The 21,810-nt window shown below is 48.0% G+C and overlaps 1 protein-coding gene across 1 annotated transcript in view; it reads left to right on the top strand.

Annotated features, from left to right (window-relative positions):
- Nucleotides 1-10,226, top strand: part of fat3a (FAT atypical cadherin 3a) — a 78,255-nt gene extending 68,029 nt beyond the window's left edge. Inside the window, exons 27-29 of the mRNA XM_084674030.1 lie at nucleotides 2,956-3,015; nucleotides 4,832-4,867; nucleotides 5,891-10,226. Of these exons, the coding sequence (XP_084530156.1) occupies nucleotides 2,956-3,015; nucleotides 4,832-4,867; nucleotides 5,891-6,627 (833 nt within the window). The 3' untranslated portion in view covers nucleotides 6,628-10,226. The remainder of the gene's footprint in view (nucleotides 1-2,955; nucleotides 3,016-4,831; nucleotides 4,868-5,890) is intronic.
- The last annotated feature ends 11,584 nt before the right edge of the window (nucleotides 10,227-21,810 follow it).

Raw genomic sequence — 21,810 nt, 5'->3', positions numbered from 1 at the left:
AGTCGTAGAACTATTATTCTCATTAGCCCAGCTAACCTTGTAAGCCTAGCTATTTTAGTTAGCCTCGCTAGCCTAGCTAGCATTGTTAGCCTAGCTAGCATTGTTAGCCTAGCTAGCTTAGTTAGCCTCGTTAGCCGAGCTACATCCTCATCAGCACCATGGTAGATTCATCAGCTGGTTCCTCAAACTGCTGCTAGCTGAATGTTTCATCCTGCAGGTGTTGCTGTGCTTATTCAGGAAGTCACATCGCTTGAAAGAGCTGGCGTGTTTTCATAGTTTTACAATTATTTTAATTTTTTTCCATGAAATGTGGCTGTTGATGTCTAAAAAGCTGCTGATTTGACAATATCTGACACCTGGTCAGCCACACTGTGGTGATGATGTTGTTGTTGTTGTGGTCGTGTCAGTTTGTCTGTTTTGGTTTGGAGTTAAATGTCTGTCTGCTGCTTCTTATTTTCCAATCTGCATTGGCACCATAACAACCGTACATAGCTGGGGTTACCACATCCTGCCAGCCATGCCCACATCCATGTTGCCATGCCAACATCGATGCCACTTCCACTCTGTCTCCATGGTCACTGGTCTAAGCAGAATTTAGCTCTGCTGTCTCCAGGTAACACTGGGTCATCTGTGGAAATCCTATTTTCCTGGGGGGTGTTCCATCAACGTAGATTAAGGAAAAGCCAGGCTTACTCCAGCGAGAGTTCCGTTCCATTCAGGTGGCTTATTCTAGATCTAGCTAAGTCACCAAGGTAACTTATACTTCTGAACTAACCTGCTCCATGTCAGGCTAAAAGTCGAGCTGAATTTGGATGTCTTGCAAATAATTTTAAACATGCGGAAACAGAATGGCATAAGACAGTCCAGCCCGCAAAGCATTTTTGTTCCGTCCGTGTTCGTAAACAGAAATGCAGACTTTTTTTTCACAATATGACCCAGCATGAATTAATTTACGTGTTAACTTAATCTCCAAAGAATGTATTAATTTAAATAAACAAGTTAACAAATAATGTAACTTTCACTGTTTTCAAAAGCCATTGGTTAATTGACATACAATAAGGCCTATAATAAGCAGTGCGTCTTGACAAGTTTTGTCAATTATGGTGTATCCCTTCTTCAACCCTGTGGATGAAGGTGCTCAGATTATACAGTGTTTATCCCACCAGCCCTAAGGGTCTTCAGAGACAGAAGTAATGCTTCCCTGACCAGTATCTGTGGAAGTGGTATAGGTTCAGCAGGCCCAGCATAGTTTATCTAGATCGATTTTAGTGTCTTTCTTAAAAACAATATATGTATATCTATATATATATATACACATACAGTATAGAAAAACACTTAAGCAACTCTTAAGGATGGCAATGAACACATAAGAGCAGCCTACCATCCTTCGTAGAAAGTAGTAGAGAGGAGAGTAGTAGTCTATGGTATTACAAATTAGGGTAGTAAACTGCAATCTATGTAGGTACTGTAGGCCTAGACTATGTAGTCTGCTGGAATCACACAAGGAAGCAAGCTCACTGTAGCCAAGCTTTGACCACTGTTCAGTCTGTCTGCATCTCTGTGTTTCTTTGCATGTGGGACATTCTTGAACAGGGTTGGTGACTTGGAAAGGTTTAGCAAAGGCAACTATGCCAGGAAATAAGAAGGGTGTACCTTGCTCCAAAACGGCACCTGAATATTTTCCTCAGTTTTCAAGGTCATCTTGAAATACAAAGAATCAAGGAGACTTTTTATTGAATTGAATAAAGTATTTTCCTTAGTTTAAAGTATAATAATTGGATTTGGATTGAATTTGCATGCGTAATATAATGAATATATATTCTTAGTCATGCTGAGCAATTTTAAATGACTGTTTTGCCAAGCAAAGTGTGCTACAGTTTGGGTCACCTTCTGATCTGAATGTTGGTGCTGGATCTGTGCAACAATACTTATTTCAGTGAATCCCCATTTTAGTCATGCTTATCTTTCCCTTTTATTTTAAAGCTCAGCATTTAGCCTATCAGTTGATAAATGTGTGTGGCAAAGTTATTTTGAAGTGATATATTAATTTAGTTCAAGATGTGAAGACAAAAACATTATTAGCCCACATCAAGTCCAAACCTTGTCTTAAATTTATACATAACCTCCAAATTGAATTTTCAATTGCTGCAGCGTTCTTTTTTAGGTTATTATTCTCAGCCTCCTGTTGAGAATATCGGCCAGTGACTGTCAGAACGGTTTCAGACACCTCATCAAATTCCGCTAATTATCAGGAGGCCTAAATGCATTAGTTATGTTATTTAGATTTGGCAGGCCTACAATTTACGAATTTAAACGGTCAACAATGTTTTGCCAGATAGTCTCCCTCACCCTGTTAATATCGGCAGGATTGCAATTTTTCAGGATAACTGAAAAATGTGGTTACACTGCTGAAAAGAACATGGCGTCGCTGGTCGACCCTGCTGCTTTCTGAGAGGACCACCTGATCGGTGTGCGCAGTCCAAGATCATTGAGGTCTAGCTTGAATTAGCGTTGCCTGTTAGTGGAACGGAATGTTAATGGAATGGCTTGAAGCTTAAGTCTGAGTTGACGTTTACCTAAGTTAGGTTAGCTTTTTTATGCAGGCGCGGCTTTTGTTAGCGACGTTGATGGAATACCCCCCTGCTGTTTTATTAGTATTATTTCACAGTTGTGTGTTCTTTATCCAAGGCTGTGGTTCAGGTGACTTTTTACTGAAACAGCTGTTCCATGTAAAGAGTTAAATCACAGTTTAAACATGACAGGGCCTTTGAGTTCCTCCAAGACATGATCATATCAGAAATGACAGCCCAGCCTTGACCAATAAGAGAGAGTCTATGACCAGCCTGACCAATAGGAGAGAGCATATGACCAGCCTGACCAATAGGAGAGACCGTATGACCAACCTGACCAATAGGAGTGAGCAGCTGCCTGACTGTCTCATGTCTCCTCTTCAAGCCTCCATAGTTACCGTCATTCGACTGGTCAATGATGCTGTCGACACGATCGAAAACGAAGGTACCATGTTCCATTCTTTCTCTCTACTTCTCTTTCTACTTTTCTCTATTCCTCTATCTAGCTCTCTTTACTTCTCTCTCTTTCGTTTTGTGCCTCTTCTACGACAGAAGGAAATGGCTGATTAAGCTTCAGTTTCTCTCTCACACACACACACTTACATACTCACACACACACTCACACTAGGAAGGCATTTGGCCTGGAGGTGTTACTCTGGTCGTCTGTGATGTTATTGGTCCAGAGAGGATGCTGTGATCTCTGTGACCAACACAGTGGGCAGAAAGGTCAGGCCTGAACCACACATGTTACACGTACACGGACACACACCCTAACACACACACACATACACACAAGGCACTCACACTAAAACACACACACATACACACAAGGCACTCACACTAAAACACACACACATACACACAAGGCACTCACACTAAAACACACACACATACACACAAGGCACTCACACTAAAACACACACACATACACACAAGGCACTCACACTAAAACACACACACATACACACAAGGCACTCACACTAAAACACTCTCACATACACACAAGGCACTCACACTAAAACACACACACATACACACAAGGCACTCACACTAAAACACACACACATACACACAAGGCACTCACACTAAAACACAAACACATACACACAAGGCACTCACACTAAAACACACACACATACACACAAGGCACTCACACTAAAACACACACACATACACACAAGGCACTCACACTAAAACACACACACAGCCGCAGGAGAGATCCATTGGGGTTCCAGGAGAGATAAAACAGGATGAATAGAGAGGAGGGAAGAGGGGGAGGATGATGGAGGGAGGAGGGGGAGGATGATGGAGGGAAGAGGGGGAGGATGATGGAGGGAAGAGGGGGAGGATGATGGAGGGAAGAGGGGGAGGATGATGGAGGGAAGAGGGGGAGGATGATGGAGGGAAGAGGGGGAGGATGATGGAGGGAAGAGGGGGAGGATGATGGAGGGAAGAGGGGGAGGATGATGGAGGGAAGAGGGGGAGGATGATGGAGGGAGGAGGGGGAGGATGATGGAGGGAGGAGGGGGAGGATGATGGAGGGAGGAGGGGGAGGATGATGGAGGGAAGAGGGGGAGGATGATGGAGGGAAGAGGGGGAGGATGATGGAGGGAAGAGGGGGAGGATGATGGAGGGAAGAGGGGGAGGATGATGGAGGGAGGAGGGGGAGGATGATGGAGGGAGGAGGGGGAGGATGATGGAGGGAAGAGGGGGAGGATGATGGAGGGAGGAGGGGGAGGATGATGGAGGGAAGAGGGGGAGGATGATGGAGGGAAGAGGGGGAGGATGATGGAGGGAGGAGGGGGAGGATGATGGAGGGAAGAGGGGGAGGATGATGGAGGGAAGAGGGGGAGGATGATGGAGGGGGGAGGGGGGGGCAGGTGATGGGGGGGGGGGGGGTGAGGGAGGGGGGGGAATGAGGGCTGCACGTCTTGCTGGATACGCACACACACATTATACACATTTTAAACATTATAAACACAAAGCTGTTTAGGATGCATGGACCATTCCTCCGTTCAGTGTAGTCCATTCTTGCACGAGAGTGTGTGAGAGTGTGTGATAGTGTGTGTAGACGGAGTAGTTAGAGCTCACACACACTCATTCTCAAACACACAGACACACACACACTCAGTCTTTCAGGAAGCCAGCACCTGTCTGGCACCTCACTCTGTCCTTCCGGCACACACACACACCACACACACACACACACACACACCACACACTCTAAGCTTTCTCTTCTCCTGTTTCCTCCCACCTGACAGTGTCAGTCATGGACCAAGGTCAGAGCTACAATAGAGGTGACTCTCTCTCTTCCCCTCTCTCTCTCCCCCTCTCTCTTTCCCTCTCTCTCTTCCCCTCTTTTCCTCTCTCTGTCCCCCCTCTCTCCCCCTCTCTCTCTCCCTCTCTTTCTCCCTCTCCCTTCCCCTCTCTGTCTTCCTCTCTCTCTCCCCCCTCTCTCTCTCCCTCTCCCTTCCCCTCTCTGTCTTCCTCTCTCTCTCCCCCTTTCTCTCTCCCTCTCTTTCTCCCTCTCTCCCTTCCCCTCTCCCTCTCTATCTTCCTCTCTCTCTCCCCCTCTCTCTCCCCCTTCCCCTCTCTCTCTTCCCCTCTCTCTCTTCCTCTCTTTCCCCTCCCCACTCCCTCTTCCCCTCTCTCTCTCTTCCCCTCCCTCTGTCTCTACCTATCTCTCTCCTTTCCATTTTGGTCTCCCTTTCTCTTCCTTTCACTCTTTCTCTCTATCTCTTCTTTTCTGTACTCCTCTCCTCTCTCCTGTCTCCAATCCCCCTTTTCTAACTACATCTCTCTCATCGCATGTCCCTACCCCACCTGCAGCATGCATCCAGCTGTCAGACAGTGTTTGTGGCGTTGACAGCAATGCATTCTGGGATGCTGCAGTTGACGGGGCGAGACCCCTCGTTCCCTACGGCAACCAGGACCACCATCTTCCACTGCTCCTCTTGTGTTTGCCTGCGGCCTCTGTGATGTGTCGTGTGATGTCATGTGTCATGTGATGTGTCATGTGACGAGCCGTGACTCAGTGACAGGAGGTTGCTAATCCTAAGCGTTGCTGCATGTCTGTCATCACGATGTATGCAACTCTGTCCAGTTGCGAATCATGTCCCATGACCTCTGGAAGCCTGGCATGACCCCTGACCTCGACCAAACCTCATCCTGCATGTTGTGTAACCTCCAGAACAAAGCTAACAAGCTCTCTGAACAGGATGTGTTTTCGTGCTGGTGTAGCTGTCCATAGACATGTGTGCTGGATCCTGCTGGCTGTGTGGTGGTTCCTGTCTCATGCTGGCTGTGTCCTGCTTCCACAGCGTACCACTGGGACACGTCTGACTGGATGCCCAGCACACGGCTTCCTGACATCCAGGAGCTGCCCACCCACGAGGGGGCCCCGGCGTGCCAGGCGGCCCCGGGGGGCCAGGGCCCTGGGTCGGCCCAGTTGGGGGGCCAGGGCCCTGGGTCGGCCCAGTTGGGGGGCAGCAGCCGGGAGCTGGAGACTGATTATTACCTGGGGGGCTACGACATTGACAGCGACTACCCCCCCCCTCATGAGGAGGACTTCCTGGGCCAGGACCAGATGCCCCCGCCCCTGCCCCTGGGGGAGGACTACCAGGAGCCCCCCTACGACACGCTGCCCCCCTCCCAGACCCCCTCCCAGACCCCCTCCACCCAGAGCACCCTGAGCGGGAGAGGCGTCCACGCGGCACGTCCACACTTCCACCCCAGCCAGTACCTGCCCCCCCACCAACCTCCCCAGGGGGGGGAGGAGTGCAGCCCACCTCTGGCAGGGGGGGGGGTGCCCGCGGGCAGCGTGGGGGAGGAGGGCTCTTTGAGGCTGTCGGGCGGAGCCTGGTCAGCCTCGGACGCCTCCACGCCAGTGCTGGATGACTCAGCGAGCAGCGACCTGGACAGCCTGGATGACACGCACCGTGGCAATACCGTCACCATGGAGATGCCACTGCGCCGCGGTGACACTGTCACCATGGAGACACAGCTGCGCCGCGGTGACATCGTCACCATGGAGACGCAGCAGCAGACCGAGGTGTAGCCTCACCGTGACCCTGTCGAGGAGACACTGGGGGAGGGCAGGGGGGAGAGAGCGGGGGTGTGGGGGGAGAGTGACGGAGAAGCAGGTAGTACTCGAGATAAGAGAGCAGAGAAGGAAGTGAACAGCCAGGCTGAGAAGAGAACCTTCTGGAGATGAACCTTCAGACATAAAGAAGTTACAATGGAAAATAGGATAAAGATACAGAATGTTTAAGTGAAGGTAGAAAACAAGGACAATCACCCCCTTATCTAATACCCCCCACCTCCAGGTCAAGCACACTGAACTCTCTACAACCCTAACCTGCCCAGAGCTTGTACAGAATGTGAGACAGTATGAATCCAGTATCAGGATGAAAGGGATGACAATACTAGTGCAATCAAACCTGCCTGGGTCCATATTCCAAGAAAATCATCAGGGGTCTCATTTATAAAGCTTGTGTACGCACAAAACGGGGCTGAAAATGTGCGTACGACACTTTCCACGCAAAGGTTGTGATTTATAAAAAACAAACTTGACGGGAGAATGTGCGGTCCTCCACGCAAACTCTGACCCTCCCGTAGGCCTACGCACATTTTGGAAACAGTTGGAATTGGCGATGCAGATGACCGTACTGTAGTCAGACTGTAGAAAGTCAATGTGGGAAGAACAATTACTCACAATATTTATATATTTTGTTTTCCTCACACATTTCATCATTATCATGAAGATTACATCCAGTAGCGTTATTTGCCCTTGTAGGCCTACTGAGTAATAATTGTTCCATAAACACCTTGTACAATCAAGGTTGAATTTTAAATCAAAATTCAGCACTTCCTCACCATCAGATTGTCCACTACGGGATTGCAGGAGGGGGAGATTCCCCGACTGCATGGAATACAGGATAACATCACATATCCTACCTTTGGATAACTGCAGAACACAGTGTATAACTAAATATATTTCTACTGTGCAAATATCCTCATATGTCAAAAACTAGAAAACAGTCGTCAAGCTCCCGTGCAATCGCTACACTCTACGTCCTCGTTATCAGTCCAGACTTTAATAGATTACTGTTCATAACAAAACGCTTTTGTCTGGCACAGTTGACGCCACTCGCACAGTTTTTTTTATTGGTGATCCACCGGCCACCAAATAATGTGGTTTTTGGGCCTCCACCAATAGGCTAACAGTGTTTAAAAAGTTGCACTTTTTTGTTTTTTTCCCACCGGTCGCCATGATTCACCATAAAGAACAATCGCATGCCAAGGTCATAAATATACTGGATTAGCATTCATGAGGTGCTTTGCATTGATCATTTATGGTTAAAATGGGCGTGTTCAGGGCGGGGTAAAATGCTGATTCACGTACAACACTTGTGGGTAATCTGTGATTTATATAGGAAACATTGCGTACAGGTGTGCGTACGCACGGTTTTATAAATAGGATTTTTGGGGGGCGTACGCCATTTTAGGCTTTTGGGCGAACGTACACTTTAGTAAGAATCCTACGCACAGTTTTATAAATGAGACCCCTGGACTTTATTACTACCCCAACCTTTCCCGACCCCACTTTGACCTCTTCTGACCCCACCCTGACCCCACCCTGACCCCAGGAGGTGTTGCATCATCCTAACCTTGTCACAACAGTCCTGTCCAGCTGCTCATTTAGTTACACTCTGGCTTTAATTGGATTGATTTACCTTTTATATATTTTTTTGCACTAGTTTATTTTTTTTACGTCTGATTTTATGATTTCGTGAAATCGTGCCATAAAATTGAAATCCTCCAAAGGACACCAGCGAGATGTATTTCCTGGTAACACTGGCGAGATGTATTTCCTGGTAACACTGGCGAGATGTATTTCCTGGTAACACTGGCGAGATGTATTTCCTGGTAACACCAGCGAGATGCATTTCCTGGTAACACCAGCGAGATGTATTTCCTGGTAACACCAGCGAGATGCATTTCCTGGTAACACTGGCGAGATGTATTTCCTGGTAACACCAGCGAGATGTATTTCCTGGTAACACTGGCGAGATGTATTTCCTGGTAACACTGGCGAGATGTATTTCCTGGTAACAACCTCCATAGAAGATGGCTGAGCTGGAGGTGTTGACGTCCAGATTTGCCTGCAGATGGATGACCTCTCTGTGGCCTGTAGACGGGTGGGTGAGGGACCCTGGTACATGCCCAGTCGTTCTGTGAGCTGACATCCCTCTGAGCTGGTTATTGTAGTTCACTGAGCTGGTTATTGTAGTTCACTTCAGCGATCCCCAAAGACACGGAAGCAATAGATCCCAAAAGCCTCGGAGCATCCTGGGACAAGTAGCGTCCTCTCTTTCCCTGTCACACACACACTAACACATACACACACACTCTAACACACACACACACACACACACACTCTAACACACACACACACACTCTAACACATACACACACCTCCACGCTGCATACAGGTCCCCTGAAGAGAACAATTAAACAGTAATAAACTGTTTATTAAGTCATAAACATTCTTAAATTAGAAAAAAAGAAATACATTTGTATTCTGTTTTTATTTTTCTCACTTGTTAAAGTGTGGAGAAGTACAGGTTGGTAGGGGGATATCTAGCTAGATGGCTAGTGGCAGGTGGTGGGGGATCGCTAGTTAGCTGCAGTCTGGGAGGGGTTAGCTAGCTAGATGATAGGTAGCGGCAGGCTGGGAGAGGTTAGCTAGCTAGATGATAGGTAGCGGCAGGCTCCGAGGGGTGAGCTAGCTAGGTGATTGCTAGCTGCAGGCTGCGAGGGGTTAGCTAGCTAGATGATAGGTAGCGGCAGGCTGGGAGGGGTTAGCTAGCTAGATGATAGGTAGCGGCAGGCTCCGAGGGGTTAGCTAGCTAGGTGATTGCTAGCTGCAGGCTGTGAGGGGTTAGCTAGCTAGGTGATTGCTAGCTGCAGGCTGTGAGGGGTTAGCTAGCTAGGTGATTGCTAGCTGCAGGCTGTGAGGGGTTAGCTAGCTAGATGATAGGTAGAGGCAGGCTCCGAGGGGCTAGCTAGCTAGGTGATTGCTAGCTGCAGGCTGTAAGGGTGCTGGGGGGTGACACCCCACAAGTTTTTCCTTTTTATGTTTTGCAAAAGATGTAAGTTTGTGTTCAATTCTCTGTACAGTGTACAAAGCTAGGTTGTTAAAATGCCCATTTTGTAGATATTGCAATCCCTTACTGCCTCTTTGCTGTTTTTTATGTGGTTATGAATATGGAAACATTATTTTCTTTTTCTTTTTTGACTTTTAAGTTGAAGTATTTTTATTTCAATTTTGTTATTCACAATTGCTTTGAAACATAACTACACTCACAATGTACAAATCTGATATTGTAGATGAAATTTGCACGGTATTAAATCACAACAATTTGCATTTCATCTTGATTGTTTTTAGTCTACCTTTTCCTCTGTTACGAAGGGAATCTTCTGATGCCATTGTCTTTCTAGTTTGGAAATGTTTTCGTTTGGAGTAATCCTTTTGCAGGTCTATTCCAGGGTTTTAGGCAGTTTTCAGAACAGGTCTAACTGACTGTACAAAATGAGTTATTTTTTAACAGCTGTTTGTTTGTTTTTTAATCAATGCTGGAAATAAAAAGATTATTGATGGAACGGTTGGTCTTCAGTGTGTCACCTTCCCTAGCAAAAGAAAATCAAATCTAGGGACAAATATGCCGACTTTATATTAATTTGGAAATCTGTTTTTGCTTTTGAGGAGCAGCAAAATAACTTATTATAAATGATTTTCATGTCTCCTCTTCTGGGTAGCAAACTGCTCCTACAGGAGAAAACCCTAACCTTGGAAGAACAACTACCGTGAAGTTGGAGGTCACTCACCAGACAGACTCATGTTCCTTGTTTTCCCCCGTTGCTGCCATAAACTGCATCCACGCAGATCTGCGACTGTCCTCCAGGTTCATCTGAATCAGATACGGGAACCCAGGTACGAGATGGTAACTACAGTCTGAACCAGGTACGAGATGGTAACTACAGTCTGAACCAGGTACGAGATGGTAACTACAGTCTGAACCAGGTACGAGATGGTAACTACAGTCTGAACCAGGTACGAGATGGTAACTACAGTCTGAACCAGGTACGAGATGGTAACTACAGTCTGAACCAGGTACAAGATGGTAACCACAGTCTGAACCAGGTGTAAGGATGTTACATAGTGGTGGAGATAAGACTATATTCCTTACCTGTTAGTTGAATTTGAAGATTTAACATCATACCTTTAGAAATGGCAAGTAACGAAGAACAAATACTTTGTCAGTACTTTGCGTCACTATTAATTCAATCAATATTGTTCCATGTCATTGCATTCCTTTCTTTCATTTCCTGGTTATCACACACCACACATTAGGCTAAGTCGATGAAGGTACTGTGGAGCAAGGCAGAAGGCAACAAGAAGAATAAGAAATATATATATTTTGGAAGTTGAAAAAAAAATATTACAAAAAGGTATTGCCAGCACATGCTTTGTTTGCTAAAATAAGGGCCCTAAATTGTTTATCGTTCGTGCATGGCTCTGGGGGGATTTGAACCTGCTGTCTCATGTTAAACCCCACAGGGACCACATCACAACTTGGCTCGAGGTCATGACACCATTATGTACTCTTATCATATATATATCTCTTACTGATGAATACAGGGCGACAGGCGTTATGGTCTGGTTGGGAAAGTTTTTTTGTACATCATGTGTGTATTTTCTCCAAATTGTTCCTGTACAGAGAAAAAAACTGTGGCTTCTGTAGATGTCTTCTTAAAAAAAAAAGTAATTTTACAGACTGCATCTCATACAAACACACACACACACTCATACACATAAAAACACAGAGCAAAACCACCTCAACGTAAACGGACCAAGCAACATGACACACACACACTCACACAACATGACACACACACACACACACACTCTCTCACACAGGGCTGCTTGTCAGGGTTGCCCCAGGTCACACAGACTGTGTCAGAGGTGGTTGTCAACAACCAGCAGGTTATATAACGCTGTCACTGCATACCTCCTGACAGCTGGGTGTGTGATAGTGTGTTTGCGCGTGTGTGTGAGTGAGTAGGGGAGGGTGATTGTGTGTGTGAGGGAGGGTGAGCCCTGGGTGTGTCCTGTACCCATAACCCCCTTGTGGCCTCCCAGCCTGCCTCCCAGCCTGCCTCCCAGCCTGCCTCCCAGCCTGCCTCCCAGCCTGCCTCCCAGCCTGCCTCGCAGCTTGCCTCCCAGCTTGCCTCCCAGCCTGCCTCCCAGCCTGCCTCCCAGCCTGCCTCGCAGCCTGCCTCCCAGCCTGCCTCCCAGCCTGCCTGCCTCCCAGCCTGCCTCCCAGCCTGCCTCCCAGCCTGCCTCGCAGCTTGCCTCCCAGCCTGCCTCCCAACCTGCCTCGCAGCTTGCCTCCCAGCCTGCCTCACAGCCTGCCTCCCAGCCTGCCTCCCAGCCTGCCTGCCTCCCAGCCTGCCTCGCAGCCTGCCTCCCAGCCTGCCTCGCAGCCTGCCTCCATCTCTCCTGGGTTCTGCTGTTTCTGCATCTTCAGCCACCTCCTCTGGACTTACTTCTCTGTTCCAGTTTATCCTTTGTTGCTCAACTTCAACTCTGAAATAATTTTGCCTTAAATATCAGCACATCAAAGTAGTCTAGACATGCTTGTGTTGGCATTACATCAAACAAACAGCTTGTGGAGTTTCAAGGACGCCCGTTCTGAGTTTGCTGCTCACCTGGAAGATGTCGTCAGACTTCAGAATACTGAGAGCCAGGATGAGACCGACTCCAGAGCAGGAAACACACACCACCTCGCACACACACAACCTCATACACACACACCACCTCATACATGCACAACCTTGTATGCAAACATACACAACCTTGGGCACACACACACAACCCTACACCCATACCCTCCTCCCATCCTTACTAATACACACACACTTACTGCCATAAACACTCACATACACACACACAGTCATGTGTACACACGCTCTTAGAACGCTCCTAAGAAGCTTTTAGCGTTAAGAGCTTCTTAATAAATCTGGGAAATGCAGCCATTATCAGCAAAGAAACACCTGACCAGTAGAGGTCTCCCTACCCTCACAGATGTGTGCACACACACACCTGTCCCTCACACACACGCCTGTCCCTCACACACACACACACACACACCTGTCCTTCACACACACACACACACACACCTGTCCTTCACATACACACACCTGTCCCTCACACGCACACACACACACACCTGTCCCTCACACACACACACACACACACCTGTCCCTCACACGCACACACACACCTGTCCCTCACACACACACACACACACCTGTCCTTCACACACACATCCACACCTGTCCCTCACACACACACACACACACCTGTCCCTCACACACACACACACACCTGTCCCTCACACACACACACACACACCTGTCCCTCACACACACACACACACCTGTCCCTCACACACACACACACACCTGTCCCTCACACACACACACACACACACCTGTCCCTCACACAGTGGACTTGGTGAGGTGGGGCTGTGTGCTGGTATATAGTGACATGTTTCACACTTCATTCTGTCTGAATGCTTGTGTGTGTGGTACTGAAGATATAGAGCTTATTTTCTGAAAGTTTGTGTGTGTGTTGAATCTGTGTAATGTAGGTGTGTGTGATGGTCGTGTGCTGAATGTAGGTGTGTGTGTGTGTGTGTGTGTGTGTATGATTGTAGTGGTGTGTGATGAATTATACAATGATTGTGTGTGTAAACTGTGTGTGTGGGATGAATGTGTGTTCAAAATGAGGATGAGAGAGAGAGAGGAGTGGGGATGAGAGAGAGAGAGGAGTGGGGATGAGAGAGAGAGAGGAGTGGGGATGAGAGAGAGAGAGGAGTGGGGATGAGAGAGAGAGAGGAGTGGGGATGAGAGAGAGAGAGGAGTGGGGATGAGAGAGAGAGAGGAGTGGGGATGAGAGAGAGAGGGGAGTGGGGATGAGAGAGAGAGAGGAGTGGGGATGAGAGAGAGAGAGGAGTGGGGATGAGAGAGAGAGAGGAGTGGGGATGAGAGAGAGAGAGGAGTGGGGATGAGAGAGAGAGAGGAGTGGGGATGAGAGAGAGAGAGGAGTGGGGATGAGAGAGAGAGAGGAGTGGGGATGAGAGAGAGAGAGGAGTGGGGATGAGAGAGAGAGAGGAGTGGGGCAGATGGGTGGTATTCAACACCCACTCAGCCCCCTGAGACAACGGCAGCATGTGTAACCACTGCTAATGAAGGGAGATGGAGAGAATCTCCCTGACATTTACATTGCATTGCAATTTAATTAATTAAAGTTGATGTAATATGAACAGGAGCTCTTGATGAAATCCGTAGTGTGTAAGTGGGGGGAGGCAGCATTCTTTCCCCCGCCTGGCCAACCCCCCTGTCGTGGCAGGTTTGGGGGGGGGGTCTAACATAGCAGTCAGCCTGGGGAGGAGGGAGGACAGGGGAGCTGGCCGGAGGAGGGAGGACAGGGGGGGCTGGCCGGAGGGGGGGGGACAGGGGGGGCTGGCCGGAGGAGGGAGGACAGGGGGGGCTGGCCGGTAGGGGGGGGACGGGGGGGCTGGCCGGAGGAGGGAGGACAGGGGGGCATGCCGGAGAAGGGGGGACAGGGGGGGCTGGCCGGAGGGGTGGGGACAGGGGGGCAGGCCGGAGGAGGGAGGACAGGGGGGCAGGCCGGAGGAGGGGGGGCTGGCCGGAGGAGGGAGGACAGGGGGGCAGGCCGGAGAAGGAAGAGCTACAGTGTTGGTAGTGTCTGTCTGTGTTATACCCGCTTTGCGTTCTGTTATGTATGTGTTACATTACACACACACTCACAAACACACCCACTCTCGCACATAATTCCAAGGAGTTGACATGGTTAATCGCATGCACATATTTCCTGGTGGATATGTTTAATAATAACATATATAAACGTGACAGTATCATTGAACATGTTGACAGAAAATCAAAACCCATCATGGACGTAAAGGACATCAAATCTTCAAGCAATTTAATTCATTATTTTAATGATTATTATTTACATTGTATTAATTTAGCAGACACTTTCATCTAAAATAAAACACAATTGGAAGGGCAATTTGAACCTTTAACCTCTTGATAGTCATTTAGTTTCTTTAATCACTGCGCTAAACCTTTCAACCCATTTTATCTTCTAGAACTAAAAGTATGGACCTGTGAATGTGTTTGGTGTTTAAATGATTCTGGAGGGTAGAAGTTCAGCAGTCACTCCTCAATGAGTGGCTACTTGGATGACGAACAGAAAGCCTTGTAAACCTTTCAGTCTGCTAGAAAAGCTAATCAAATACACTGCTGCCTCTAGAACCGTCCTGTCCAAAGCTCAACTTCTTCTCCCCTGTCTGTGTGACCGTTTGAAAATACCTGACTTGTGACATTTCCTGTTTGTTGTTTTGTGCTCCATGCCTTGAAGAGACAGAGGCAGAGAGAGAGAGATCATTAAAGAGAAACAGACACTGAGGGCCTCATTAACCTACAGGATTGCGCCCATTTCAGGCGTAAAATAGTGGGTAAAGACATAAACCGTATTTACAAAGGCTGCGCACTTCCGTAAAAACGGCAGATTACAGCAGGGAGGGTATAAGGGAAAGTGGCGTGTGCCGCAAAGAGAGAGAGGACAGGTGTATTTCTTCCTTGTAACATATTAATGTTAGCTGTAACTTCGTGAACCAATATTTATATCTCCTGTTCGCTGAATCTTCTTTTTATTTTCCTCGAATCACCCGTGGTGGCAGTAACGTGCAAGGGATTTTTCCTGTCTTTTAAAGGCACGCTAATTAACACTAAAGGGCGGAGAAAGGCGCTGATTGACCGACTAGGATCAGGTTTGATAAATACCACGCAAAATGCGGAAACACACCGTGCGCTATTTATTTGCGGTTGGGCAAAAGGCGCAGATTAAGCTGTGGTCGCAATGTTAGTATATGAGGCCCTGAGACAGAAAGTGTTTAAAGAGTCCTTCAGTTTTTATTCTGTTGTGGAAGGAACTCCATGCTGCTGAGTTGGAGCATCAGTCAACTGACCCCAAGAAACTACAACTGATCACGATCAATATTTATAGAGTTGTACATCAAGCACTACTGTGTATTATAGACTAAATGACATATATAGACTCAATTACAAAATGTTAGAGCATTGTGCTGTTGAAGTCCCAGTATGGACCTCTATGTTGCTGTTGTAGACCCCAGTATTAATAGACCTCTATGTTACTGTTGTAGACCCCAGTATTAATAGACCTCTATGTTACTGTTGTGGACCCCAGTATTAATAGACCTCCCAGTTCCTGTTGTAGACCCCAGTATTAATAGACCTCTATGTTGCTGTTGTAGACCCCAGTATTAATAGACCTCTATGTTACTGTTGTAGACCCCAGTATTAATAGACCTCTATGTTACTGTTGTAGACCCCAGTATTAATAGACCTCTATGTTCCTGTTGTAGACCCCAGTATTAATAGACCTCTATGTTAGTGTTGTAGACCCCAGTATTAATAGACCTCTATGTTACTGTTGTGGACCCCAGTATTAATAGACCTCTATGTTACTGTTGTAAACCCCAGTATTAATAGACCTCTATGTTGCTGTTGTAGACCCCAGTATTAATAGACCTCTATGTTCCTGTTGTAGACCCCAGTATTAATAGACCTCTATGTTACTGTTGTGGACCCCAGTATTAATAGACCTCTATGTTACTGTTGTAAACCCCAGTATTAATAGACCTCTATGTTACTGTTGTAGACCTTGGCAGTGGGGGGGCAGGGTCTGACTTGTGAAGGGTAACCGTGACGACTCAGCAGATCTGAAGACTCAATCTCATGCGTCTCGTGTTGGCAGGGCAACGTAAATGAATTAAACTGGCGCTCGGCCAAACAACGCCCTTCCCATCTACCACACCTCTCTCCCCCTCTCTCTTTCTCCCACCCTTCCTCTGTTCTTCCCTCTCTCTCTCTTTTCCTCTGCTGGCCTGTGATACACTGTCTAGGGTCACCACTGTGTAGGTGTGTGTGTCTTAGTGCCAGTGTGTGTGTCTGTTTAGGAGGAGAGTTCATCTCCTTCTGGTTGGAAACATGGTGTCTTTACAAAAGAGCATAGGTCACTGATCATAACAACAAGATTGTCCCAAACATTGCAAGTAGCCAAAACATGAAGCATACATTGTGAAAAAGCTAAACAAGTGCCAAAAGGGAAGACCCATAAGAGCATGCAGTTATACAAGTTACAAATTAAAACAACATGAACCACAAAAGTGCAGGACTGTACCTGTAGAAGAATAATCAACAGTAAAATATTTCACAGTGAGTACAAGACTTAGCTTCGTTATATCTAACCTAAAAGAGCAATGAGTCACTTAATAAGAGTCATTGTGATCCTGGAGGAAACTAACTAACCAGTCCAGCCAAGCATTCTACAGGGTTAGGTATAACAGCCATCTACAGGGTTAGGTAGAGCAGCCATCTACAGGGTTAGGTAGAGCAGCCATCTACAGGGTTAGGTAGAGCAGCCATCTACAGGGTTAGGTAGAGCAGCCATCTACAGGGTTAGGTAGAGCAGCCATTTAGAGGGTTAGGTAGAGCAGCTATCTACAGGGTTAGGTAGAGCAGCCATCTACAGGGTTAGGTAGAGCAGCCATCTACAGGGTTAGGTAGAGCAGCTATCTACAGGGTTAGGTAGAGCAGCCATCTACAGGGTTAGGTAGAGCAGCCATCTACAGGGTTAGGTAGAGCAGCCATCTACAGGGTTAGGTAGAACAGCCATCTACAGGGTTAGGTAGAGCAGCCATCTACAGGATTAGGTAGAGCAGCCATCTACAGGGTTAGGTAGAGCAGCCATCTACAGGGCAAGGCAGAGTAGGGTGAGGCAGGGCGAGGCAGAGCAGGGCGAGGCAGAGCAGGGCGAGGCAGGGCAGGGGAGGGTGAGGCAGGGCGAGGCAGGGCAGGGCGAGGCAGGGCAGGGCAGGGCGAGGCAGGGGAGGGTGAGGCAGGGCGAGGCAGGGCAGGGCGAGGCAGGGCAGGACGAGGCAGGGCAGGGTGAGGCAGGGCAGGGCGAAGCAGGGCAGGGCGAGGCAGGGCAGGGCGAAGCAGGGCAGGGCGAGGCAGGGGAGGGCGAGGCAGGGTGAGGCAGGGCAGGGCGAGGCAGGGCAGGGCAGGGCGAGGCAGGGGAGGGTGAGGCAGGGCAGGGCGAGCACTGCTGGCTGTTGTCTAGGCGCTCTGCTCTCCCTGCGCTCTGGACCTGCTGCTCTCACCCTAGACTTTGCCCTCACCTTAATTCCCGCAGTCTCTGAGGTATGAAATGGAAAGAGTGCTCTTCAAAAATCTAGTTCTCTATCAACTTTTAATCATTTTTTCTTAGTAAAGCTTGGCTGGCAGTCATTCATATCATAGTTGGACAGTCTTCTTTTTCTGTCCTGGATAATATCAGCGTACTCATACTGAGAAGCCTTTTGATTGATTTTTTTCATGGGGCCCAAAATTCCTGGCGGCGCCCCTGGGTCAGGGTTATCCTGTGTGTGGGGTCAGAGTTATCCTGTGTGTGGGGTCAGGGTTATCCTGTGTGTGGGGTAAGGGTTATCCTGTGTGTGGGGTCAGAGTTATCCTGTGTGTGGGGTCAGGGTTATCCTGTGTGTGGGGTAAGGGTTATCCTGTGTGTGGGGTCAGGGTTATCCTGTGTGTGGGGTCAGGGTTATCCTGTGTGTGGGGTCAGGGTTATCCTGTGTGTGGGGTAAGGGTTATCCTGTGTGTGGGGTAAGGGTTATCCTGTGTGTGGGGTCAGGGTTATCCTGTGTGTGGGGTCAGGGTTATCCTGTGTGTGGGGTCAGGGTTATCCTGTGTGTGGTGGTAATATTACACCATGTCTGTGGTTGCTTGCAGATCACCACTAATGGAGCTCACTAAAACGCCTTATAATTGCTGCTATTTTTACAGCAGCTTGCCTTGATCAGCAGTTTGTGAAACAAGCTGCTCATTAGCTGGTAATTGGCTATCACATAACACTGGAGCAACCTCATACTCCTGTGTTCACATGGGGGAGAGAACCTGTGGCCACATGAAATAAATGCGGTGTGAGCACTCCTGGGTTGCTACAGCAAATGTCCATCCAAGCTTCAGAGACCCACACAGCGGGTCTGTTTGCCTCAGAGGCTGATACCGTTGGTTTAGACCGTGGAGCATGACCGTGAACACCGGGACGGGGGCTGGAACCTCCACACTAACTACGAGCCTTTTAAGATCCCTCATTAGAACTCTGGGTGGAACCAGCGAGAACCAGAAGTTCCCCTCCTGGCAGAGGCTGGTGTTAAGAGGCTGGTGTTCAGAGGCTGGTGTTCAGAGGCTGGTGTTCAGAGGCTGGTGTTCAGAGGCTGGTGTTCAGAGGCTGGTGTTCAGAGGCTGGTGTTCAGAGGCTGGTGTTTCTGGAGGTCAGAGGATGGAAGCATGGAGGCCTTACTGCAGTTTGGTTTATCAGGGTTTGGGGTGCAAGCCCTGAGGCCTGAGGCCTGATCTGATGCGGCAGCTTTATAGACCCAAAGCTTTTTACAATTCACAAAGGTCTTACTTCACTTAGCAATTTGCTCATCAGACACTAATTGCCAACGGAGGCATGACAGCAGCCATCGGAAAGTACTGCCATTCTTGTACACAGGAGACAAACCTCTCTCCCTCTCTAGTGGAGACAAACCTCTCTCCCTCTCTAGTGGAGACAAACCTCTCTCCCTCTCTAGTGGAGACAACCCCCTCTCCCTCTCTAGTGGAGACAAACCTCTCTCCCTCTCTAGTGGAGACAACCCCCTCTCCCTCTCTAGTGGAGACAAACCCCTCTCCCTCTCTAGTGGAGACAAACCCCTTTCCCTCTCTAGTGGAGACAAACCCCTCTCCCTCTAGTGGAGACAAACCCCTTTCCCTCTATAGTGGAGACAAACCCCTCTCCCTCTAGTGGAGACAAACCCCTCTCCCTCTAGTGGAGACAAACCTCTCTCCCTCTCTAGTGGAGACAAACCTCTCTCCCTCTCTAGTGGAGACAAACCTCTCTCCCTCTCTAGTGGAGACAACCCCCTCTCCCTCTCTAGTGGAGACAAACCCCTCTCCCTCTCTAGTGGAGACAAACCCCTCTCCCTCTCTAGTGGAGACAAACCTCTCTCTGTCTCTAGGGGAGACAAACCTCTCTCCCTCTCTAGTGGAGACAAACCCCTCCCTCTCTAGTGGAGACAAACCCCTCTCCCTGCATATTTGTGGGATGGCCATCCATGTTGGATCAATGTTGTTATGGAAACGGGTCACACAAGCAAGCCCGACCTCAGTTTATTCTCTCAGGCTTGAGTTGTATTCATTTAGCAGAAGCTTTTATCCAAAGCGACATATAAGCTTAGTATAAAGTTGCAGTGTACTTCCTTAAAGGGGGTATCAGCGTGTGCTGGAGTGCTTGTTGCTCCCTGCTGGAGTGCGTACTGGAATGTTTGTTTAATTCAGCAAGCTTTTCTCTGCTCTAGACCTCTCAGTGCCTTGAACTCTCTCAACCTCCGGGTGTTGTGTTCTCATTCTTCTTCTTATTCAAGCTCTTTAGAAGCGGGGAATCCAGTCTTGGAGGTGTTTCTGTGAACATCCACTTTTGGAGAGAGGTGTTTCTTTGAACATCCACTCTTGAGAGTCTTGAGAGAGGGGTGTTTCTGTGAACATCCATGCTTGAGAGAGGGGTGTTTCTGTGAACATCCATTCTTGAGAGGTGTGTTTCTGTAAACATCCATTCTTAAGAGGTGTTTCTGTGAACATCCACTCTTGAGAGAGAGTTGTTTCTGTGAACGTCTACTCTTGAGACGTGTTTCTGTGTTCTATGGGGCTGTGGTGTTATGTAACGTGGGCAGATGCGCCGTAAGACACTGGAACATCTCAATAAAGACACGTGGACCATCTGTCTCCAGGTGAGGTGAGTGAGCAGGAGATGAACATGATGAATAGCGTGGCTCACTCTCCAGGTCAAGATAGCAACACATGTTCTATTTATGTAGCTATTGTGTCTGTTGATCTGGCATTACTGAGAGATGAGATACTAAAGAGATGTGATTGGGCCAGCCCACTGTCAGTATGGAAAATGAACCAATGGGCTGTCCCTGGTTTATGGGGCAGTCAATGGGTAATTTTAAGTTTGCAAAAAAAAACAAAAAAAAATTGATATAAAGATTTATATATATATATTAAATATATCAGCCTCAAGTGCATCTGCCCGGTATTCCAGATGTCCAGGCCTGCACTGAGGTGTTAGGCTGAGGCGTAAGCCACACTCCCACTTATATTTGCAAATATTTTTTTCATCTTTCAAAACATCTTTTTCGAAACTAAAATATATATTGTTTTGTTCAATCTTTCAAAACCTCTTTTTCGAAACTCGAGGCAGCGAGGCCGACATCAAAGACGGTAGGCCTCTCGGTGCAGTCAGGAACAGACAGCGGTTACGTAAGCTGCGCTCTTAACGAGACGCGCGCTGGAACAATCAAAGGCTGCCCTCGCGTGAGAGCAGTCAGGCGGCGTGAAAACAACACGCGCTTATTCCTGTTCCATTCTCAGAGAAATGTACTAATGGCCTGTGGTTATTAATCCTATTAATCCTGAAATATCTTCACGCAGGTAATGTAGGGGCAGAGACGTGTTGTCGGAGCAGGAGGAAATACTTACACAGTGGAGAGAGGGCCCCGCACTGATCAGTCTGTTAATTTGATCCCACACATCATGTTTTATCCTAAATGATTTGGTTTTGGAGCGAGCAGATATAGCCTATTATAATGCCACATGAAATGTGTGTGTGTGTGTGTGTGTGTGTATGCGCGCGCGCACGTAAGTGTGAAGTGAACCGAGAAAAATAGGAAATACTATTTTATTTCATGGAGAACTGGTGTGGTGTTGTACCTGCAGGCCAAGTCCGTCGTGAAGGCTGTACCACGGCGGTTAAAAAGTTATTTAAGCGTTTAAAAGCGGAGAGTTGGAGACTGTCCGTCACTTTGGTGAAACCGCGCCAGTCACGTCGGAGACGCGCCTTCTCGGTTCTCTCAGACATGGACTGGAACACGTCGCGGGAAACCGGACGCCAGATGAGCCTACCTCCATTTGTGAGCGTCGGACGATGATATAACCAGAAATGCTGCTAAGATAGTGACAC

This window comes from Hypomesus nipponensis, chromosome 15 (genome assembly GCF_054491055.1).
Source record: "Hypomesus nipponensis isolate SF chromosome 15, ASM5449105v1, whole genome shotgun sequence".
Lineage (NCBI taxonomy): Eukaryota > Metazoa > Chordata > Actinopteri > Osmeriformes > Osmeridae > Hypomesus > Hypomesus nipponensis.
The sequence above is the reverse complement of the archived record's forward strand: the minus strand, read 5'-3'. Positions and strand labels throughout refer to the sequence as shown.